Below are 25,202 nucleotides of genomic sequence, written 5' to 3' on the forward strand. Positions count from 1 at the left end.
TGTGCAACACATAAAAGAGTGGGTGAAATTCACTAAGAAGAGGAGAGAGAAACCCAAGTGTGGTGGCTCAGTTAGTAGCATAGGGAGTGAGTGGTGGGAGAGGACCTCGGTTCGAATCCCACCAATATCATCTGGGGAGGGACATAAGTACCGTAATCCTTGGACTCGCACCCGAACTCTGGATTAGTCCCATAGGCGGCTCAAAGAGTCGAACCCGTGGGAATACTGGGGGATTCTGATTCGCCTCAAAGAGATAATTAGGATCAGTTTTCAAAAAAAAAAAAAAAAAAAAGAGGAGAGAGAAAGGAAAAAATGGATCTCATCCACTTTTGTGTGTGTGTTGCATGAGACAATTTGTCTCATGCAACATGAGAAAAATATTTCCCTTAATTATAATGATGAGTAATTTTTCCATTACCAAACTTGCCAACTAACTGAGAGGTATCAATAAGGTCAGGTTCATCATCTATCTTGTTATGTTCTATATGAAGAATCTTTTAGGGTCAGTTTAATGATCTCTTGAAAATGAAGTTAAAAATTTAAGGATGAGCTTCATATGAAAAATTCATCCATAACTGTTCTATCTTAATTTCAAGGAAATGCCAAATTGACTCTGGAATCAAAATTCACCAAATGGCAAAAACCTTCCAAGTCCATGAGGAAGTAATTTTCCCTCATGAGAATTACTTGGCAAATCTTATATTGACATCAATTTCTCTCTTCAATCAGCTTCAGGTAACTTTTAATTATTTCTTCCTGTGAAAAATCTGTGAAGTATCCCCTCCCCACAGAAATACCTTCTTCCCTTGCAAGGCTCTCAACTTCTTGTTGTACTCTTTCACCACCAACTTTATTTGGATCCAACAAATTACAGGCTACCTCAATGACACCTTCACCATGTGCAAGGGCCATTGCCTGTACAGATGGAAGTCCACCACCTCTTCCACTAACCCGTTTTGCAATTCTACGAATAGCACTAATATCAGAAGATATTAGAGGGACATTATAGTTATCAACCCAATTGGTTGCTCCAATGACCAAAACACCTTTTGATGGAGTAACTTGAGATGGACCACTATCAGGCTTCATTGACATAGAGTCTGATTTTAACCCCCCAATCCACTGGTTTTCACTAGAATTTGGTTTAAAATAACCAAATACTCTTCTGATTGAATCAAGTGTCCTCCCCTCTTCATGTGCTGCTCCATATAGAAAAGTAGGAACTGCAGGTAATTTTAATGATCATTGAAATGCAAAAATATAAATTTAGAAAGATGATTGACATACTAAAGATAGTTCTATAATTACTTTACTAGTGTATAAAGTAGTAATTATGAAATTAGTCATATACGAACAAGGAAATATCCTACAAATTCTAACTGGGGCACTAAGAAGAGTTTACTATGAAGACATAATTCTCAACCAACAATCAAACAAAATGGGGTTCATGAAGTTTATATCTTCACAAAATTGAGGAGGCTATTTTCCAACTATACTGATATAAAAGATGAACTCTGAATTAAGTAAATCGTTCAACTTCTAACATCATCCTGATAAGCATCTACATGCTACTTCTTTTTTTGAAATTAAAAAAAAATAAAATAAAATTCTAAGAGTGTGACCCCTTCCCAAGAAATAACATTCTCCTTCAACTTATACTAAATTAGGAAATAAATTATCCTATGTCCTGTTTTAACATGCCCATGTAATGTGAAAAATCTCAGTCATTCATTAACAAATGAACGATCATAGTTAACAAGACAAGAGATGATCCATTTCCAATAAAATATCCTATAATGTGACCCCCAAGCCATGCTACTACTAACCTTGCAGACTAGAACCCATGTCCATAGCTAAACACCTAGCAATCCTAGCTGCTTGATCCAAGGAAGCATCAGCCATGGGGTGAAAACATATGTGGTCGACAACACCAAGTCGAGGATGAGTTCCAGTGTGCAACTCAAAGTCAATGGTGTCAAATGCAGCCTTCACCATTGCCAGCACACAATTTGTCAAGTGACATGGCTCTGAAGAAGGCACTGAACCCAACTCAGAGACAAGGGTGTAACCAATTCTATTGTAGGCCACATCTTCAAACTTGTTAATTATGGGAGCCAGGGGAAAAAGCTTGGCAGCTCGTTCAATAGATTCCAATGCACTCCTGTTTCTGCTTTCTGATATATATACCTTGCAGCAACCTAGAATGGACTTCAACATTTTTTTCTTTGAAATCAGCACCTTTCACAGACAACTGCACAAGAATGTGGATTGAGACAATAGAATGAGTCACCACAAAAGCTGTGGCCATAATCCATTTTAGACCACAATCCCAACAACAAAACCTCATCTCAAATATTATTCATGATTTTTTTTTTTTTTTTACTTTTTTAGAAAGATGAGAAGACCCTTCAAAAATAGGAAATTTTGGTTATGCAAAGACAAATTAGAATTACAAGACCACACCCAGAAAGTAATTAATGGGAATTTAGTGTTTCGAACACCATTAACTAGTTGCTTGAAATGGATGAGACAATAATCGACCATGTCTTCCACAACCAACCACAACAAAAATTCTTGATTCATAAACATACAAGGTTCAATCTTATCCATAAGAATTCACAACCTTCTCATCACTATGCTCTTTCGTGATGTATAGTGAAAGGGGGAGAAAAAAGGTAAAGAAAATAAAATAAAAAGACAAGGACAATTACAATAAAAAAAAAAAAAAATACCTGTTTTCGTGGAAGTCTATGAACGAAACAAAAGAAACTCGAGTCTCACACATCGGAAAACAAAGAAATATTCGTTTATGTTACAAAAAAAGAAAAGAAAAGAAAAGAAATATTCGTTTTTGTGCAATTTAAGAGCTTGCATACCAATGATATTGTAAACAAGCCCAACCTGATTAGGCCCAATGGATTCAGATCTGCTACCTCTTCAAATTCACGTCCAAATGCCAAAATTTCGAGTGTCTAACTTTCTATTCACTCGTGGGATCCGGGCGGTCCGGGGGACCACCGCGGCTCTTCTCTTTTCGAGAATTCATACATCCTTTCTCAGTATATAGATAGTTATTGCTCGAGCACAGGTTTAGAGAATTCCCTTCAACTATTTGTGTATGTAAAATCAAATACAAATAATCTAATTTTCTTAAGTTGAAGGGGAAAAGGTTTTTTTTAGGGGTTGTTTGGTATGAAGATTGTTTTAGAAATTTTGGGAAAATGGGGTGGGGCAAAATATTTTCCAACGTTCGATATGAGAAAATTGAAAATATTCTCGGAAAACTTTTTTTTCCATCATTTCAGTTTTAACTACAGAATCTCAAACAAAAATATCATCTGATACATTGTATTTTTATAATTAACCCAACATTCATGGAAAAATTTTGGACCTATCAAACACCTTTTCGTAACTTACCCGGAAAAAAAAAATCCCACTATATCCTCGAAAATCTTTTTTTCCGATAAAAAAATATATCTCCTCTATCAAACGTCCCTTAGGATGACTGGAAAAATGGAGATGAGTATCCAAAAATACAACATTTGGTAGCATACTTTAAATAATTTCCCTATCAATCTCATTTGCATAGCAATCTACTATTATGTGTAATATTGGCAAAATTTGACCATTAGATTGCATAGCAATCTACTAAATAATTACACCAGCAAACGAAAAAGTAACATTTTTCAATTTAGGACACATGATTTAAAGTGCCAAAAGAAAGCCGGGGAGAGTCTAACATATTTTCGTAAATTCATCCCATTTTTCAATAATATTTTACATTCAATCAAATATAAATTCAAAAAACTTACATCAATTTTTTTGGTAATATTTTGGCCTACCAAATAATTTTTTTTTAATTTTCCTAACAAACTCACTTTTTCATTATATTCCTAATAATTGAGTTTCCCAAATAAATAAAAAATTTCCTCTATTAAACGCTCCCCTTAAAGATTTTTTTTATTCCACGATCATAATAAATTTGTAAGTATAACATTTCCCTACCAATTTATTTAACTTCTTAATAGCTGAAATTAAAGTTTATTTTCTGCCTTTACAAAATTATATTTCATGGAAAACGGATGTTAAATTCATGAATTTTCTTACTTTAATAATTTGCCACTTTATTTCTCTGCCTTTGCTAAAGATGTCACAGTAGGCAAGTGAAGTGCACAATTGGTTTTCTGTGAGGAACGATTTATGTTTTTTCAAATAAAATAAATAAATTGATTAAACGTAGTTGCTTTAGGAAAATCCCAACATATGATTTCTAGTCATCTTGGAAATTAACTGAAGATTACTCAACTAAATTTTTTAAGTGAAAAAAAGCAATTTCCTATGCAAGCACTATATTTGAACAAAATTGGGCTTTGACTTGAGCATAACAAATAGCAGAGACGTAGAGAGAAAGAAAGCATTATTAACCTGGTGAGTGATACCATGAAGTAATGCATAGTACAGTATGTAAACTAATCCTACATGTTTGTCCAAAGAACAACCATTGTAGATTTGAGGACCATGTAAACAGTTGCAATATTAGCAACATTTGTAAATCAATGCTTCTATTTCTCTGAACTTCCACTAGTAGTTTATATGTAGCTATCTCCCAGTTTTCCTGATCTATTATCTATGTAGTGATCTCTGGTAGTAGCTGTTACAGTTGATAATTCATCCGTTGCCAACCTTCAAGTTGAATGAGTTTGCACTTTGCACTTCTTTCTTGAAACTGCCAACATTCATTGTTATAAAATTAACCATAAGTAACTAAAAGGATTTCATGTCTAAGCAATGAGTACAGATTTTATTTTAGTTTAACTGTGGACACAACCTGTAATTTGCTCTAGACTTCTAGTTTTACAACATTTAAACACAATTCTTCTTCTCAATTGACTTATATGGAACTATCTTAACTCTATTTTCTCCGGTTAGCCATATAAAAAGAAGGGCTTTATTAATCTCATGCAACTGGAGAGAACTCTCTCATGCAATAGAGATAATCATGTGTGGGACCCACCTATTATAGAAAAAGAAAAAAGAGATAAAAAAGTAACACGGAAATCGATGTATGTGTAGGAGAGAAAAATTCTCTCATACAACATAAGAGTATATTTTCTCTAAAAAGAAATAATGAAAGTCCGGACGAAGTAATATTTAGTTACCTCAAAGACAGATATGGTGGGGAAAAGATCATAGAACTCCTGTAAGAGCTGCCTCTCTTGTGCAACAACTTTTGCTAATTCTGATAGCATTGCAGCAGTCTTATCAACCTGCTGATAAAGCAATTTTTTTTTCGATTTCAATTTAAGTCCTCGTTGTATAATAACAGAACTAGCAGAATATTAACAAACATACTGAAGGTGAAAAACTAGTTAACATGGATTTGATGGAAGCTGTGAGATCACATGTCTGCCTCAGAGCAATGGATGTTGATTGTATGTTCACCTGTAAGCATAAAAATTCTGTCAATGCATTTTTTCTATCACTGAGACTGTAAATGTTTTTATTGGACCTAGTTATTTACCTTAGCACCTTCCAAAAGAGGAACTCTGCAGACAACAGAATGCAAACCCTCTTTGGTAGCAGTAATTGCAGATACATGCTGCCTTTCCATACCTCCCCAAGCTTCCAATAGCTTCATCTGCCAAAACACAACATATCAGTTGAGATAATGAAATCACTGAAAGAAAATCATAATTGAGGTTTAGTACTGACTTGAGAATATAGTATAAAAGTGATCTTCATTTGAAGTTTTTCTCTGGCAAACTGTATATTCTTTTTTAGAACCGAATGATGCAACTTTGTGATACCATCCCAAGCATATATCAAATTGCTCTAAACACATTCACAAAATCCAGAAAACATCAATACATCATTTCTCATTTGTTATAACTTATAAGATCATAGAGATGGAAATTATAAGAAAGTGTGAGACACATATAATGTATTATACCTGGGCCAGATGAGACATGTTTTCATTCACAGCTTGAGCTCTAGCATTTGCTAATCGCCATAGAATGAAACGGTTATCAAGCATACGAAGCTGATGAACAGCCTCTGAGTTTGAGTTTCCAAAACCAATGGGAGGCGAATTAACCAAAGGTTTCTTACTCTTGAAGATATCAAAACCCATGTTGAGGAATTTTTCCACTCCTTTAACCTCCTTAGTAGGAGTTGTTGGGTGCTTCAAGCTCGAAAAAGACATGGGTTTATCCATGCTTTCTACAGACATAACCGGTGAATCTGACCTTCCAGGTGACAAAGCCCATTGAGACTTAGAACTCTTGTACCCAGTAAGCGAATTAGCCCTCTTTATCGCTGTTTTCAATGTGAATCTCTTCAACACAGGGGAATCACTGTTCATATTCATATTCACAGTCACATTCAGAATGTTGGAATCTGAAGTTCCTCTTCTACCCCTTCTTGTCGTTACATCATTCATGTACCTCGATGGAACCTCCACTCCCAATTTTCTGGCACCATATTCAGATTCTAAATCAACAGAGTTCGTCAAAGAATAAGATTTTCTTAGTGAAGACAAGGATTTAGCATTCTCGTCCACGGACAATCTTCCCGGAAAAATGGTGGAACTCTTAGAACCGTGTTTCTTAACAGAAGAAGAAGATGAAGATGATGATGATGGTGGTGTTCCCAAATACCTCATTGAACCACCAATGATTATTGGTCTATCGTTTTCCTTGGAGCTAATGGAACTTGTGATCTTGGTAGTTTTCTCGTCGAGTTGCTCTATGATCCTGTCCTCGCTGATGTGATCGGCGAGAGTGCCGGAGTTTTTCTTCATCGCCGCCGCGGAAGAAGGCCATAGTTGGTGGCGCATGAAACCCGGTTCTTCCGTTATCTTGTGCCTCCGGCTGTCGGCGGCGGGACTCGTAGGTTTGCGTTGAACAGGGGAATGGCATTCGCCGGATTCCATGGAGGTAGTGATAATTGAGCTCGGAGGCGGCGAAGAAGGGAGAAACCGTGAACTCACTTCGCGGTTTCTGTGTTGACGAGGTTTCGGAGATTGACTAGAAACCGGAGAGGCGTCGAGCGTCTTCATCGGAGACAGACAAAGTCAAAGACAGAGGAAGATGTTGGCACTGCAGGGCGTGGTGTCTATGTTACTGTTGCATGTCACAAACAGTTAACACTTGGAGATGGCGCGGCAAAATATTAATGATATTTGCGCCGGCAATGGATGAAATTACTTAACTGCCATTCAGCTAGTGTTGTTTGAGGAAAACATTGTATTGGATTAACATTTAAAAAATCCAAACTCTTCCTCAACCAAATTCTTCAAAAAAAAAAATAGGAGTCAGAGGATGTGCCTCCTTCCTCGAACGAGGGACTAGTTTTATCCTTCCTCCGATAGTTTAAACTTTCAAAAGCTCTCAAAAATCGCTGAAAAATTTGCTGCTTTTGAGATGAATTAGATTAGAATCTTGTTGAGTTGTTGTTTCTGAATTGTGTTGTGATGAAAATCGTTCACAAATTTGCTATTTTTGAATTTTGATGAAGCTCTGCAAAACCCGATTTTGAGCGAATAGATCCGCCAAAAGAAAAAAAAAAAAGCACTACAATGAAGAAATCTCAAGAAATCCTAAGGATTAGGGTAAGATTGTGAGAGAAGCATCATATTTATACTTCTCACTAAAAATTCTCACGAAATTCACACTAATAGAAAATTCACTAAAATTGTCATATTCTTTAAGGGTTCGCTTTTTTTAATGCCAGATAAGTTATATGCAATAAGTCCAATACTACTTCGTTTTGGGGCAAAAATTATGGTGTTTTTGTAATTTTAATTTATTTCAGGGTTATAATAGTCTTTATATTTATGATTTTTTAAGATTTCAATACCAAAACGATGTTGTTTTGAGAATAAATGCAGATAACTTATCTGCATTAACTGCAGAAATATTTTTCCCATTTTTTAATACCACGAGATTGTTTTTCTTTTGTTTAAAATCCTGATTGAATACCATCGGATTTGGATGGACTCTAAAATAATCTTTTGAAATCTTAATCGAATATCACATGACTTTTTTCAATCATATAAAATCTTAATTGAATATCAATAAAAAAATTTATCCAAAAATAATTCATTAAAATTTCAATCCAATACACCTCCTCAGCATTTCCCTTTAAAATGAAATTATATATTCTCTAAAATATGTAAATATAATATGGAAAAAGTGTTTGTCATTTTGAATGACAGAAAGTTATGTCATTTTAAGAGAGATGCAGACACAAAAAATTGAATTTTAAATTAAAAAAATCACCCATTTTCTCTCTCCCATGATTTCCGTTTTTCTGTATCTATCTCTCTTCTAAAATGACATAACTTATGTCATTTAAAATTACAAACACCAATCTTATATAATATTAAAAAAAATTCTCTCATTCAAAAATACACCTCGGCAGAGGTGTTATTATTTTATTGGTAAAATGTAGGTATTATTTTCGATGTTGGAGAACGATGGTTGAGGAATGAGGAGTTGTATAAGTTTGGCATTTGGAGACAAGAATGGGAGTGGAAAATCATTGCTGAGAATGGGTACCTTCCACTTGTTATTAACTTCTTGAAAGTTGAAGGGGCCTTTTATAATATTTTATTTTTATTGTTCTTTCTGTTTTGTTGGATTGCCTAAGTTTTTAATTTAAATTGTAACTGAATCAAAGTTTGAAGATTAAAAAATAAATAATTTTGTATGATGTGAGCAGGCTAACCGGATAGTGCTGTGGACGGCTTACCTTGCTTATTAATGGCAGAAATATTGGGAAGGAGCAAAAAAAAAAAATACAATTATAATTTAAATAATAATTTACGACATTAATATTGTTTTTAAATAGTTTATATAACCATGATTGATTTAAGAGCCTCTTTGGTGTGATATATAAAGTTTGATAGTATAAGTTCATACTATACGTTATGACATCTTTAGTTGTTTGGTGTGACCATTGTATAGTATAAACATATACAGCAAGACCCCTTAATACATCAAAATGATGTATAACTTAATCAGACCTAAAGGGGTGGGATTAGGCTTGATAAGGGATTGATATAATTCTCAAGAACTAATATATCATTTCAATATTAATATATCAAAATAAGTTATCTGCATTTATTTTTCAAAACGACGTTGTTTTGGTATTGAAATATTAAAAAATTATAAATATAAAGACTATTATAACCCTGAAATAAATTAAAATTACAAAAACACCATGATTTTTTCTCTAAAACAACGTCATATTGGGTTTACTACAAATAACTTATCTACAGTAACTGCAGAAAAAGGGAATCCAACGTAAAAATAACAAATCCCTTGATTTAAAGCTATTTGATCCGGCTCCATTCGGTTAAAAAAACTGATTCCGGTTAAATCATGTCCACCTTAATGTATCATGTTTATGTGCAATTGGTCGTATTTGTTGCATAAAATATTTGTTATAATTTTTTGGAAAGGATATTTATATTTATTTTCACCTTTGTACGATTATGATTTTTCATATTTAATGCATTCGTATTAAATATGAGGAATCATAACAATACAAATATGAAAATAAATATAACCGTTGGATCAACATAATCGATCTAATGATGAAATTGATTGGTAGTAACACTAATTGGTTGTTACAATATCACATCCATAATTTTTTTTATCTAATTGTAATTTCTTTTTTTAAAAAAAAACTCATTGAGAAGGGGTTCTCCAATTCATCTTCAACATTTAAAAGAAATTATATAAGTAACCCAAAGCTACTTACAATGAAACGATGAACTTCTTCTTACTCTTTAGTTCTGATCGGTCCAACAGATATGAGGCTGAGCCTGGTCACACAAGGTTGAAGGTAAATGATATTGAAAAAGAAAAGGGTTGATGACAAATAAGCTTGCAGAGATGATTGGCTGCTTGGTGGGATGATTAGTCTGGAAAGCCTGATGTCTTGAGCAATTTGAGGAGACTAAAAAAACCTGCAAGACACTTCAACGCTTCATTCAGTTCAGTATTCAAAGATAGATATCTTACATGTTAAATGTCTCTGTATTTATAGTAGTAGGGTGTCTTGCTTCATGCCGCCTTTCTAATGGCGGTATCAATATCATTGGTGGAGAATGTAGCTTTCATAGGCTATTCCTTCGGCGAGAAGGCTAGCCCTTATATATATTTTAGCGAGCTGGTGCTCTCATTCATTTATTCAAGTTTGCCCTTGATCTTGGCAATGATGTATCCTTAGTTATTAAGTTACTTTTGGCTTGTCAACCAAGTTCGCAAAATGTCCACAGTTCATACATGGGATGGATTTGGTTCTTCATAATTAAATTTGTGATTTTTGGACCTTTATTGAATTGAGAGCGTATATCAGATCGAGATCCAGTTCTTTATTTCAAGTGTACATGTAATATAATTTTCTAGAACTTGAATCATAAACCACAATCTTATTATAGACCTTAGTCATGATTTGAGTTCTGATTTCGATCCCAACCGTCATGATTTTGTTCTTTATCCTGAATCTGAGTTGTGAACTTGAGTCGTGATGCCTATCTGAATCATGATTATGATACAAATATTGATATTTAACATCACGAAGAGACAATGGCTACATTTAGGTTGGTTGCTAAGATGAAATTTACAAATTTTACTCTGTAAGAATATTACTTGAAAAAATAAATAAACCAGATTATTATATAATGCTTCACAAAAAATTGTGAAACACACGAGAAATTCTTTATGTGAATAATATTATCATGTTTAAGTAACGTGTTACGTTTTATTTCTTTGCAATAAAAGTTCTTCTGCTTGGAAGAGACAAATGTTGGAAATAGTACAGGCATCTTGATTTGGCATTTGCGTTTATTTCTTTGGCTTGAGCTAAATCTACATGCAAGCAAATTCATTCTGTTTGACCATGTAAAAAATGAACAAGCCAAGCAGTAATTTTGTAGTTCCTTAGTTGCTAGTTTTTTTTTTGGTAAGCTCTGTAAAGAACCAATTCAACTCAAAAGCTTAAGCTGTTGGGTGAGGTTTACATTAATGATTTTATAAATTTCAACACGCCCCCTTCACGAGAGCTCATTGGACTTGAAGGGTGGACAATGCACAGGCCTACCTACCTGTGCGAAGAAAGAAATTCCACTAGAAAGAAAATGGAGGGCGGTGAGGATCGAACCCAGTACACCGAGGCTCTGAAACCATGTAAAGAACCAATTCAACCCAAAAGCTTATATATCTCAACAATCTCCTTGGTTGCTAGTTTTTACTACCATCTAAGCTTCCATTTTATTCACAATTTTGTTTCTTATTTTTAAACCATATAAAATAATAAAATATCAAAGTCTTCACAAATCAATTGTGATATGTAAAGATGTACAAGATTGAATCTGGCCACCGGACTGTCATTTGATTCTGTGTAAGTTCACAAAAGTATCAATATGATTTGATAATAAGGAGGTTTAACTAAAGGTAATATACTTATTACTTTGCTAGCCAACATTTATTGATTTTATTCCTTTATTCTAGTTGTCTTTTAAACTTAGATATAAAATGGGCTAATAAACGATTTCTCATTTTAAATGATATAAAGTTATGTTATTTTAAGAGAGAGATAGACACAGAATAAATTTTTTTATTTAAATTTTGAATTAAAAAAAGCCACTCACTTTCTCTCTCTCATGATTTTCATTTTCTGTGTCTATCTCTCTCCTAAAATGACATAACTTATGTCATTTAAAATGATAAATACCAAGCCCAGAATGATTCATGAATACAAGAAAAATGAAACCATAGTGAAAAAGTAATTTTGACTCACCAAAATTAATCCCAATAAAATTGAGGCTTTAATGCTTTTACATTAAATGCAGATAAATTATCTACGTTTACTATCAAAACGACATCGTTTGAATTGAAAGATTAAAAAATTATAATGAGAAAGACTATTATAACTTTGAAATAAATTATAATTACAAAAATATCTTATTTCCGCCTTAAAACAACATCGTTTTAAGTTCAACGAAGATAATTTATCTGGATTGCATAACTTTAAAATTGAATGTATGTTTGAAAGAAAATTAGAGAACATCTCCACGGCTTTATATTACATGATCGTCCTTTATTAAAAAAATCAAGAGAACAAAAAGTTATGAGTAAATTCGTACTTCAAAATTTATTTTCATTTGTATAATGTCCAAGTTAAAAGACAAAATCTAATTCCTTAGTTTCCTTTATATTCCTTTTCTCATTTTGCACATATAAAAAGCCTGAATGTGCGTCCTTAAAGCAATAATATTATATCCTACTAATTAGCTTGCAAAACTTGATATTGGAATTAATGAGATATGAACAAAATGTCAGTAACTGACTTGAACACAAGCGAGAGAAACAACACATTCTCCACACAAAGCAACATATGCAGCTGGAAACTCAGATTCGGAAATAAAAAGCAAATAGTTGTGACACATAAGAACTATAAAACTCCAATCATAGAGTAGCTTCTTTTGGACAAAAAGGTAACAAGAATAGCAAGAGAAAGTTTTAGCTAATGAATCCCACAGGAAAGAGCATCTGGTCCTGCAATGAATAGTTGTGGAAAATAAGAAATTTGCAGCTAATCTCATCCTTGACTAAAAACATAAGATAAAACTATGAACTGATATTGTCTAATACTTGACAAATGGACATCTCTATATACTACAACAGAAGATCCGGAATCAATGAAGACACACAAGTTAAAGCCACCAGATATGCTTGACCTTTTAAAATTGTACAAGCATTTCTGAGTACAAAATTAAGATCTTAATCCGGTTGTCTGTGTAAGGATCACCAAGCCTTCCAGTTCCACAAGTCAAAAAAAGTTGCACTGTTTGCAGTAGAGGATGAGAATAGTCAATGAACTACTCCCCCACCCCACCAATAAGGGGCTACTACTTCGGAATCCGAATCTTCCACCAAGGTTTGAAGTTCCAATTAAAACTCAATTCAAAATCAATGGAAGTTGCACTGCTGCAATAAAGGATGAGAGTATTCAACATATTTTTCCCATAGGGGTTTGTATTTTTCAATCCCAATCTTCAACCATGGTTTGGAGTTCCCATTGAAGTGCAACACAGCCCCTCTCTCTATCAACTGAGGATCAACATTTGTGTAGCCAAAACCCAATACATGCCACGACGGATCCAAGGGCTCAGTTAACCCATAAAATGTTAACAGTCCTGGTGGCAAGGTACCAAGTTTCCACAATGTACGGTCTACATTCTTTTCCTGCCAATAGTGGTAGATGCCAGTTACATTCTTTTTCCTCCATTCAACCAAATCAAATACATTCATCCCAAATGCCCATCCACAAGCATCGGGATCAAAATGTGAACGTATAAGAGGATGGGAGTAGTTCAAATATTTATGGTATCTATGAAATGTCTCCATGCATGTCTCAACAGCTCCATTAACATTTCCATTCAAATCAATGGTAAAAAGATCAGAAAGATCTTTCTGAACCACAACATCATCATCCAGGAACACCACCTTCTTTAGTGCAGGAAAAACTTCAGGTATATAGAACCTCAGGTGGTTAAGCATGGACAGATATTTAGGGTTACGAAACTTGATAGGTGTCCTGCCATCATCACTGTTGCCAGAGAAGTAGTAGTTCTGTATTTCTGAGTCTTGAAGTTGCTTAAGCACGGGAACATATGAAGCATTTAACCAACTGAACTCTTCAAACTTCTGAACTTCCACAGTCACCCCACGGAAATCATTCATGGCAAACCATGCCTTCATCGAAGCATAATTAATTTCATCAGTGACAAGGTGGAAAACAATCATATTGGGATTTTTGGAATTTATTGCAGTTGAATTGACCACAACCGAAGTTGCAAGAATGTTATCAGAGAACACACAAAAGTGGTATAGATTGTTATCCTTAAGTTTCATCTCCACATGCCTTTTGTCCTTCAATTTCTTTTGCAAATTAAGGTTTTTGAACCATTCTGTTGTCAACCGGACACCAAGACAGTATAGGCTTTTTGGAACTTCTTCAGCAGCTATTTGTCCATATTTTGAACTCTTTTCACTTACCGAATTCATCTGTTCTTCAAGAGCTTGAATTTTTGCTTTGAATCTCATGATCATGGTTGCACTGTCATAATGGAGCTGCTGGGCCTGGTATAACAATAATGCCATATCATGGATAGCACTTTCTGATTCCCTGGTTGTTAAAGGAGCACGCCTAGTGGCAGCATTTGAGAGGAGAATCTGTGAATTGCGGATTTGGGCACTTAATTCCCAAGCAAATTGGAGATTGTTACTTTCTTTTGCAATTACAACAAAAGCTTTTGCTAGGGATATCTGATCATTAAGTTGTCTGGTCACTGAGTTAGGGCTTAACATCTCTTCAGTAATATTAAGGCCTTCCATAATTCTCTCATGCTTGTAAGTTCTCTGCACAACAGGATATAAGAAGTTATTAGCTAAAAAAGGACAACAAGGACCTAATCTCCTCCCTCCCTGCCCCCTCTCTCCCCCAAAATAATAATAATAAAAAAAAAATTCTGACTTTGTAATATGAAATCAAGCATGCCATGGAAGCTGCATCTAACAACTTAATCAATTTCAAATACTGATTTGTATGATCCATACATTATCCTTTCTGAAAAAGTTTGACTATTCAGTTACAGTTCCAATTTAGAAACAAAATTATAATAAATATCTTTATGAGGAACAATGGCTTTTCGCTGTAGTAAGGAAAAGAAATGTATGAGACATAATGTCTGACAATAGCAACATCTGGAAATATCACTATTCTGCCCATTGCAAAACAAGGTTTACCAATAGCTCCCCATGTGATTGTAGTAATTTTAAACAAATTTAATAAAATGAGCAAAGAGTAGTAGCATGGTATGGATTAAAATAAATGATTATGTGAATTTTTCTTCATTACTATATGTTGATGGCTTCGATGGTTTGAAAGATGTATTATGAACTTAAAAAATCATTGTCTGAGCCATCTTAGACTAGCAATTCATAGAAATAAATTGTGCAAGGGTTGATCTCCTAATAAGATCAGTAGTTTAAAACATCTAATCTAGCATAGCACTACTATTACAAATTATTAAGCGTTCGAGTTCTGAACTGATGTAAAAAGTGTATATTGTGTACTGAATGTAAATACTCCAATTTTGTTTATTCAATCCTGTATTTCATACTAATCGCATAGTGGAATGAAAAGGGTTTGATTCCACACTCCAAAAAAAGGGAAAGATGAAAAACAATCTAAAGCAAACTAGTGCAAAAGCCAGCAGATACGATCTCCTAAAGAAACATGGGGAGAAGTTATACTTACCATCAACTAAGTTTACAAGCTCTTACTACCTCTTTTATAACCGTCACATTAAGATCAAATCAAAGGTTTTCATTTGATACAAATTTTCATTCTCTGTTCAATCACTCCCTCTCTCACCTTCCTCTTTTCATAAGTCTAACCGTTATAAAAGAGGTAGTAAAAGGTGATAAACTTAGTTAGTGATAAGTATAACCTTCCCCAGTAAACATAGCACACAATTCCAAAAGTACAAAATCAGTTTCCAACATCATACAAACAAAACAAAGCACACCAATAACTTGTTCAAAGATCCCATATCCAATCAATTTAACATAACTTGAAGGCTCAAAATCATATACCAAATTTCAAAAAGAAAAGTCTATCATGCTTGATTTTCCCACACATCAACCAAGAGCACAAATCTTCAAAAACCAATTGAGAAAAAAGCATTCATTACCTTGGACAAAGCCTGTGTGGACTCAATCTGGTTACCTTTACTCAGAATATAGATAAAGAGAAGCACCACTCCGCAGCACAATGCCCACCAGAACACATCCGGAACCCTCCTCCGTACTGGCCTGCGAAAATCCGTCGCTCTCCGCCTCATGTTCCAAACTTCCTCCAAACCCCAATTGCGCCCTCCGTTCACTCCTTTTCCCGGAAACTGTTTTCCGGGAAAAATAATGTTCAGGGGAAAGCAGAAAAAGACAAAACAAAGGCTTCCAGATCACGATGTATTACCGAGATCTGCAGGAACTGGGGTTCCCGGATTAAAATATTTGGGGTAGAAAGATTCAAACTTTGGAGAAATATTTGGTTTTGCTTTGGTGGGCATGCGCCGGCGAAGAGCTTTATGTCACTACAGTAAACAGAAAAGAGAGAGAGAGAGAGAGAGAGAGAGAGAGAGAGAGGTGATTTCTCTGACAGACACCGCAGAAAACAGTTGGGATTTATGGAAGTGGTTTCCTCTGATTGTGTGTGCAAACTAGGTACACTCTTATTTTTGGTCTTTCATTTTCGACGTTGACAAACGGTCCTGATCGTGCCATGTCAACTTATAATAAAGGTTAAAGGTTTCGTTTACCAAAAAATAAAAATAAAAAGTTAAAGGTTTCGATGATCCATTTCAATCCAATCAAGGATGGTCGGTTCTCAAATTTGCATTGTCTTCTTAAACGCAATAAAATGAGAGACGAACCACAACAATCCCTCACGAAAGTGAAATATATAAGATGGTGTTTTGTTTTGAGGTAGAATATAAGATAACGTATGGGAAAAGAATAGTCCTAAAACATTATATATAAACTACCAAAGTTTAGGCATCTATTTTGTTATACAAAAGACCTTTCTTACATTGCTGCTTTCATTGCTTACATAATTATATCGGGCAACTAGGCAATTTATTGTTCGCATTTAATCTACATTTGTCATGTCAATGGCACAAGATATTTGTAAGTTCGAACTTATCACCCAACCTTGTCAACACTTTTTTTGGTAAAGTATTGAAATGGAATTAAAAGGTGTAATTTTATTTTACTTTTCGTATGTTGTTGAAAGTGAAATGATTTTCATGATAATAATATACCGAGTAAGAAAATAATATATTATCTCGTGTAAATATTTAACCAAAACATTTCATGTTAGGATAATAATGTTATAGCTCAGTTGCTTTTCTCCCGATCATCAAGGATTGTGGTGTTTAGGGTGAGAGGACGATTCCGCGCAACCTATTTCTCTATTTTCTCACCTAAATTCGAACAGAAATTCACACTGAAAAAAATGTTTGTTTACAGGTTCGAAGTTCAAACTAAGCCTTTATGAGAAGTAACTCGAGATAGAGGTTGCAATAGTATTTCTCTTCTTTATTTTAGTATTTTACTGTACCATAACAGAATAATTTACTGATGAAATGTGTGTAATGTATATCTTTTCTGTAGTTATGTGAGTGAAGTATACATGTTCATGATAAATCTTCAAAGCAAACAACCTAAAAAATATGGGGTTTGCATTTGTCATTTAACATGACACAACAAAGTTTCCTACACACATAACATTTTGTGGGGTCTACATTTTTTTAAGAAAAAAGAAAAAGAAAAAAATTACAGCACGCAAAACGAATCTCTATAACATTACACAATCATTTTTCCTACAACATAACTCTTATAAAACCCAAAAAATATACTTGAAAAAATAAGTAAGTTTAATAGTTAAAGGAAATATGTAAGTTCAAGATATCTACTTAGCTTTACTTTTATCACATTTTCCCTCCACTTACGACTTAAAACCATTACAAATAAATATTATACATTTTTTGGGAAGGGTTGGAGCAGTTGAAATTTCATGAATGTCGAAATGAGTCTATGTAATAATCGAAAATTATGTCCACTACGAATATAGCCAAAATCTTCTTCTCTAGTCTCTTCCGCCAAAATATCCTATGGCGTTTTTTCCTCCCCAAAGCCAAAATAGATTTCCATCACAAACCAGCCATGTCTATTCAACCAATGGTATTTTATGCTATGCATGAAGCCTCTCAATTAAAACGGCTAATTTATTATCGCCACAGTTGGCAAAAAGGATAAGCACATTTTTAGATAAATTCAAAACTGTCTTTTATCCTCTATATTGTTTTCAAGCAAATCAGAAATAAAACAATAGTCAACATATGATAAGATTACTTGATGCGGGAGGTTACACGCAGCTGAATCCAATTACAGAAATTATCAATCTGATATAAGCACAAAATATTGTGTCAATATAAGCAAATCTAACAGTCCAATTGCTCATCTCATCTTTGGATTAAGATATGTTGTCTAAAGTAGATATCTATTCCATTAAATTCAAGAAAAAAGATCATGTTTTGAGGTAATTCGTCTTGCAAGGGACCTGGAAGGAAACTCAGTAAATAGAATGATAGGTGTAAAGATCTATTTCAACCCAAAAGTTTAAGGTGTTAAGTGCAAACCTTTTTAATGGTTCATATTATTCTCTAATATATCCCTTCACATGAGAGCCTCTTAGGCTTGAAGGATAGACAGTGCACAAACCCACCTACCTATACTAAGATACTCCACAATATTTAATTATTATTAATTGAATGAGGAGCAGTAAAATCGAAGCTCAAATACCATATAAAGAACCATTTCAACCCAAAAACTTAAACTGTTAAGTGAAGACTTTTTTAATAATTTATATTATTCTCTGACACTTGGAAACTAGAATCAATATCACCAAACATCACATAAATATCAGCCTTTCAAAATTAAGCATGGCAGGGAAAGACCATAACAAACAAATGAAACAACTGGAATCTCAATCAGAAACTCATGATATCCCTTATCTCATTATATGGTAATTATAAGAAGTCAACTACAAACAAAAGAGACAATTACTCCTTTCACTGCAAAACCACATGTAAATTACATATACTCTCGATCACTTCCTAAAAAGGCCGCTGGAATCCTCCTAAACCGAATAGAGAATGAACGAAAGCTGATTCACTAACAACAGGGATATTCACAAACGTACCCAGAAGCGCACACTTTATGCACTGCATCACTACGAGAATATATGCCAACGCCACACCAGCCCAGTAATAGATCCCAAACGTTCCCTTGAAGTGTATAAGTGGCATGAAATTGCTTGAAACCCATAGTATCTGCAAAGCAATTTCCAAAAGCATTCCCATCATTACATGGAATCTGAAAAGAATGGGCAAGTCCTTATTTTTTACCACTCCCACAATAGCCAAATAGCAATATAATATAGGGAACCAGTTTGGTAATCTGTTAACAGCTCCCGGTATATAAAAAATCAAATTTTCAAAGAAGGGGAATTTTTGAAGTAAAGGTTCCAAATAAAACCCAGTTGCAGACATCTGCAATGCCACTAGATAGGGAATACAGCATAACGTCCTCCACCACCATTCTGGCTTCTCAGCATTTGCAGGCAGTCGGAAGCCAGATGAATGATATATAAATGCTTGTGCACGGATCTTAGAATTGCATCTTTGAGACATAGGAACTCTGAGTGAGGGGCGAGCCTGATTATCAGTAAATAGTGGAGATGAAACAGCAGTGAGTTGTGTAGGTGATTTTCCTGAAATCAAAAAGGGGATTAAATTATTAAAAACTAGAAACAATTTCTAAGCATTGCAACTAAACAATACAAGCAATTTGAAAAGGGTGTTGTATTTATATAACATAGTGTATGAAGGTCTTATTGTCTTTGTATTATTGAAATAAACAAAAATGTTATGAGATAATAGGGCACCTGCAATAATTACTTCTCTTGAGTACTGTCAACAAGAGATAAACCAAAATCATTATACAAATCTCAAATGTCCTCTTATCTCATTATTTTTATAGCAAATATTTTGAAAGAGACCGTTTTATTAAAATCAAATAAATGCAGTTACTTAAATCATGAAATCACATAGATACCAACTCACCCAGAGAATTGCCTGCAAAAGCCATGACTGCATGACTTTTTTTCATGGAGATTGAAGTGTTGCATCTTTCTGGAATCAAATCCCTATTCCTAGTTAAAAAAATCAAATACAAACAAACTGTGAGTTCTAAACACAAAACAGCGGAGAAGCAAGGAAAAACAAATTATAACAACCCATAATTATCAAATAGAAAATTCGAAACGGCGCGAATCGAAAGTCTTGTTTTTTGTTGAATGGTGAATCAAAACATGTTGCGAATCATAAGATACAAGATCAATTATTATAAAAAAAAGAAATAGAAAATGTTTTTAACATAATGAAATTACAGAAATACCTGAAAGGAAAACGTAGAAGAGAAGAGTGGACACAGGCTCCTGCTGCTACTCCCAATTGAGGTGCCATCTTCTTCTATTACAGAGCTGATTTATTTTATTTTTTAATTTATGTTTTTAATTTTTAGGGTTTATATAGAATCATTGCGCCTCTTTCTGGAAATCTCCGGAGACAGAAGACCAGAGTCGGTGCTATTGGCTTTGCCAATAGGGTTTTTACTCCTTCTACAAGCAAATGTTGCTATTAAGATATTTGAAAATTATTACATGATAAAGTTATCATATAAGATGTTTTCCTCATTTTATTGAACGAGAAACAAATTGACAACAAAATTTTAAGGGAAATGATTAATTTTACCATCCAAACGAGATAAAATAGTAGACTTCATTATTTATTTTTATTTTTATTTATTTTGAAAAAGTAGTGGATCTTATTATCTTGTATGGGTGGGTTATATTTATTACTGATAAATTTTACAACTCTTACTACTAAATTAATTATCGTTGATTTTTATTAATCTAACGGTTATAATTTATTGGGTAATACTTATTAATTAATTATTAATTCTCAGAAAAATATAATTGTTAGATTTATGAAAATCAACGGTAATTAATTTAGTAGTAAAAGTTGTAAAAAATTTCAGTATTAAGTATAATTTATTATTCTTATCTTGTTTTTCACCTTGAATTGGGGAAATGATCTATGTTACGCCCAACAACAAGCCACCTGGTTCCATAGTACAGGGCATCTGGGTTTGTTTCTTCTTGACACCCTATTTCAATTTTTTATGTAAATGTTCATAACTATGGCTGGGTTGGATGAATTGAGAAAAAAGTTTGCATTTTTTTGATGCTGAAGCGCAATTAAAGAGAAAGAAAGGGGAGCAAAGAGAAAGAGAGAGACAGTGGGAGAGACAAAGAGAGAGACAGTGGGAGAGAGAAAGGGGTAAAAGAGTTTATTTTATATTGTAAATCTCCACCATTGGATGAAATTGTAATCTAACGGTATTGAAAGGAGTAGGGAAAGGTATGCATAATAACTTATCCCATATTTATATGGGGTTTGTATTTTTGCAGTAGTTGTACGTGCAGCAGTCAAATAATTGTCATATATATATATATATATATATATATATATATATATATATATATATATATATATGAGGTAGGATCGTTTGACACCGGTGTCAAATTTGAAATTTGACACCTCATCCGAGAACCGTTGGATCAAAAAAGATCAATGGTGTCACATGCTTACAAATCAGAGTCGTTGATCTTTTTTGATCTAACGACTATTAGATGAGGTGTCAAACTTCAAATTTGACACCGGTGTCAAAAGATCCTACCTCTATATATATATATGTGTGAAAACATTAAATATGGAGAATCATAACCATACAAAATATGAAAGCATTAAAAGTGATGAATCATAATCATACACCTCCCATTGTTGTACGTGAAGCAGCTGTATAAATGATTTTACCTCTCTCTCTCTATATATATATATATAGGGTTCATTTTTTGTACAATCAATGTAAATAAGTTATCTACATTGAGCTCAAAATGACCTCATTTTGTGACGAAAAACAAGATATTTTTGTAATTATAATTTATTTTATGGTTATAATAGTCTTTCTTATTATATTTTTTAAATTTTTCAACAAAAAACAACATCATACTTATATATATAGGGGTAAATATTTCTACAGTCACTTTAGATAAGGTTATCTACAGCTACCCCAAAAACTATGTCGTTTTGATTAATGAAGTGTGTTTCTGTAATTTTAGGTGAATTAATTAAGGGTGTTTCGTAATTTTATTTATTTTTTTATCATATACATTTTACTGAAACACCCTTAATTAATTCACCTAAAATTACATAAACACCCATCATTAATCAAAACGGTGTAGTTTTTAGGGTAGCTGTAGATAACCTTATCTAAAGTTGTTGTAGAAATGTTTTTTTTCCATATATATATATACGGCTTTAACGTTTCTACAATGAATGTAGATAATTTATGTACATTCACTCCCAAAACGACATCGTATTGGGTTGAAAAATTAAAAAATAAAAATAAAAAATATTATTATAACCCTGAAATAAATTATAATTACAAAAATACTTTGATTTCCGCCACAAAACGACGTCGTTTTGAGGCAAAAATCAAGGTATTTTTGTAATTATAATTTATTTCAAGGTTATAATAGTTTGGATAAATTATACAATACCACCTTGTACTTATGTGTTATTTTAAAAGACCACCTTAAACTTTCAATTGAATTAATTAACCCCCTTAAACTATAATTTTAAAACAATTTAGCATATTTAATAAAATTAAGACAATAATGCCCTTATTCTTAACCCACTCATAACCATTATCATCGCAACCTGATCTTGTACCACAACCCTCCGGTCGTCACCTTATCACCAGCTATCCTAGTGCTCATCCTACTCCTACTGCTAATGCTATTGCATTATTGCTTCCTTTTCTGTCACACGCATTCTAACAGCTTGAAAACAAGCCCTTCGTCGCTAACTAGAGTGCCAAAACAAAACCTAGGCAATTAAAGCAATGATTGACTGTCCCTGCCCATTCTAACGGGGCATTCTCTAGCAGCTCCAAGACAAGAGCTGATAAGGCAAAAACAGAACAGTTGAAAAGGCATGAAAGAAGGTAGTAACTTCTTAAAACTCAAAACTCTAATTGGTGAATGAATCGTTAAACATTATGTTTTTTTGTATAAAAAGTAATTTGTCTTACATTTGTCTTATATTTCTCCTCTTATGGCCGGTGACAAGATGGCAACCAAGGCGGCGGTGCAATTAGTTGGTGGTGGCAATGGTTATGGTTAAGAATAAGGGTATTATTGTCTTAATATTATTAAATATGTTAAATTGTTTTAATATCATAGTTTAAGGGAGTTAATTGATTCAAATGAAAGTTTAAGGTGGCTTTTTTAAACAACACCAAAGTACAAGGTGGCTTTGTGTAATTTACCCTAATAGTTTTTTTCATTATAATTTTTTAAATTTTTAACCCAAAACGACGTCGTTTTGGGAGCGAGTGTAGATAACTTATCTACATTCACTTTAGAAATATTAAAGCCTATATATATATATATGCTAATGTTTCTTATATTATTGGAAATAAATTTTTCTTCTATATATACATAAAAGCGCGCAGGGCTCATATTTTTTCTTTATCTATCTTCTTGTTACATGGATCCTACACACTTTTTTATTTGTGAGTAGGAAATAAATTTATCTCCTACAATATGATAAATATTAAATTCATCTATATATATAATATAAAATTTTATAAAAAAAATATTTAAAACTCATTATGATATAGTAAATAAGAGTATATTATTAATTAATAAGTAAAATAACAAGAAAATCTAAAACGACATTTGATAAAGGAAAAGTTTGTTTGTTCTTGAGAATAATTATTTTTAGGAATATGATGGGAGAGTGAATTTTTCAGAAATATTACTAAATATTGTTTGGTAAGCCAAAATATTACCTGAAATATTGCCTCAAATTTATTGATTTAATATTTGATGATTGTAAAATATTGATAAAATGTGAGTCATTTTACAAAATTAACCTCGTGGGCACAATTTAACCGAAAATGTAATTTCACCAGATCTGGAAGCTGTAGGAGCAATTAGATAATGCGGAAACGTTAAGACCATTGTGATTTGGATGTATAGGATCATCATTGTTTACAATTACCTCTTGTAGCGCAGATCTGAGATGATGCTCCACAAACTACAGTCCTTTGCGTCACAGCACGAACTCACGAACTGATTTCCTCAACGCCGCATTACTATCAACCTCTTTGAAGCTGGACTGTGGCAGATCTTCCAGACTATGTCTCAAGGGAAAATGGGAAATGTGTGGGTGCTCTCTCACTTTCAGGGAGATGACATTACCTCAGCCTCTGCAACTACCAAGTGAAGACTAGTCAGGCTGATGACTATAAGTGTAGAATATATATGGGTTCAAGAAACCCTAGCCCTAAGCAGAATGGGCTTTAGGTTTCTTGGGTTCTTCTTACACACTAGGCCCTATTGGGCTTTAGTGAAAGAGCAAAATCCAACAATCTCCCACTTGCTATTGAGTACAAACTTGAACCCAAAGCCCAAGTCCATGTATCCCACTAGTCGTCATCAACTGAAATTGCCCCATCCCTTATGTTGAGCTAGCCTGGGGACCTACTATCTGTTATTAATCAAGGCTTTTGATAATCAACGAATAATTATCTAATTCGGTGCTACTCTACTAAAAGCCCGAACTTGAACTCCAAGATTAATAACACTTATAACACGAATATGCATCGCGCCCTTTGTAGAATGTCTGTAATTGATTGACAAGTTTTTTGTAACTCGATCAATTATTTATTCCCTTGACTATGATAGTTTCTCTAATGGATTACATGCATTGGCCAGTATCTTCAATATCCAAGTACTGAAACATATCAAGGGGACATATCCTACAAATTTCATGTTGTTTATCTCATAAATAATGATAATCAAATAATCTCATTCCCAAAATACCGAGTTATTGGCTGTCAATAGATCGAACCTCACCCGTTGGTAAATCAAAGAATGAAAACTATTTGATTACCTATTTATAATAAACTCAGGATTAAGAGCAATTACATAACTATAGTCAACTGGAGATTTGATACCTTATGAAAAAAAAAACATTAATCAAATCTCATCTTGATCCTTTCAATCTGAACGTTAATTCACACCAATATTTTATAATGATTCGAACAAAACCATTTCATAAAATATTGCAGCCTAAATAAAGTGCCCAACTTTATTTAACAACTGTGAATCTATTCATCAATTGTGATAACCTATGATCATGTCCTCCATGAACGTATCCATATGATCATATACTCCACAAATACAATTGATCTGGACTTGATGTTTGTAAATAGTGGGCAAAATAAAAAATAATATCTCATTTGTAAAATTCAAAAAATGATTACATTGTTTCATTGTCTTACTTCAAAAGCACAATGAACCCAATATCTCCCACTCGCTTAATGCAAGTCTGGGATCCTCCTAAGACCCAAAGAAGTAACATGCCTCTC

The 25,202-nt window shown here is 33.5% G+C and overlaps 4 protein-coding genes across 5 annotated transcripts; all 4 read right to left on the reverse strand.

Moving 5' to 3' along the window:
• Positions 1-536: 536 nt before the first annotated feature.
• Positions 537-5,598, reverse strand: LOC133292369 (uncharacterized). 2 transcript variants are annotated; one of them, XM_061490774.1, is made up of 6 exons: positions 5,530-5,598; positions 5,353-5,442; positions 5,160-5,267; positions 4,659-4,726; positions 1,827-2,218; positions 537-1,223 (listed from the first exon to the last, which is right to left on the reverse strand). In XM_061490774.1, exons 1-6 carry the CDS (start codon positions 5,596-5,598, stop codon positions 709-711), a joined length of 1,242 nt encoding a protein of 413 aa, XP_061346758.1. In that variant the 3' UTR covers positions 537-708. The 2 variants fall into 2 exon arrangements, with proteins under 2 accessions (XP_061346758.1, XP_061346759.1); XM_061490775.1 differs by lacking the exons at positions 4,659-4,726; positions 5,160-5,267; positions 5,353-5,442; positions 5,530-5,598 and adding an exon at positions 2,733-2,846 and having other exon boundaries at positions 540-1,223; positions 1,827-2,251.
• Positions 5,599-5,688: 90 nt separating this feature from the next.
• On the reverse strand, positions 5,689-7,057 carry LOC133292355 (QWRF motif-containing protein 3-like). The gene is made up of 2 exons (XM_061490762.1): positions 5,951-7,057; positions 5,689-5,832 (listed from the first exon to the last, which is right to left on the reverse strand). The coding sequence occupies exons 1-2, from the start codon at positions 7,055-7,057 to the stop codon at positions 5,689-5,691; spliced, it is 1,251 nt and encodes a 416-aa protein (XP_061346746.1).
• Positions 7,058-12,489: 5,432 nt separating this feature from the next.
• Positions 12,490-16,251, reverse strand: LOC133292331 (probable galacturonosyltransferase 10). Its single transcript, XM_061490737.1, has 2 exons — positions 15,770-16,251; positions 12,490-14,432 (listed from the first exon to the last, which is right to left on the reverse strand). The coding sequence occupies exons 1-2, from the start codon at positions 15,917-15,919 to the stop codon at positions 12,981-12,983; spliced, it is 1,602 nt and encodes a 533-aa protein (XP_061346721.1). The 5' UTR covers positions 15,920-16,251; the 3' UTR covers positions 12,490-12,980.
• A 2,324-nt stretch (positions 16,252-18,575) lies between these two features.
• Positions 18,576-20,323, reverse strand: LOC133292370 (protein TIC 20-IV, chloroplastic). Its single transcript, XM_061490776.1, has 3 exons — positions 20,097-20,323; positions 19,763-19,851; positions 18,576-19,410 (listed from the first exon to the last, which is right to left on the reverse strand). The coding sequence occupies exons 1-3, from the start codon at positions 20,162-20,164 to the stop codon at positions 18,755-18,757; spliced, it is 813 nt and encodes a 270-aa protein (XP_061346760.1). The 5' UTR covers positions 20,165-20,323; the 3' UTR covers positions 18,576-18,754.
• Between the last annotated feature and the right edge of the window lie 4,879 nt (positions 20,324-25,202).

Source organism: Gastrolobium bilobum, unplaced genomic scaffold (genome assembly GCF_033153095.1).
Source record: "Gastrolobium bilobum isolate Gb01-03AN ecotype WA unplaced genomic scaffold, APGP_CSIRO_Gbil_v1 utg2134, whole genome shotgun sequence".
Lineage (NCBI taxonomy): Eukaryota > Viridiplantae > Streptophyta > Magnoliopsida > Fabales > Fabaceae > Gastrolobium > Gastrolobium bilobum.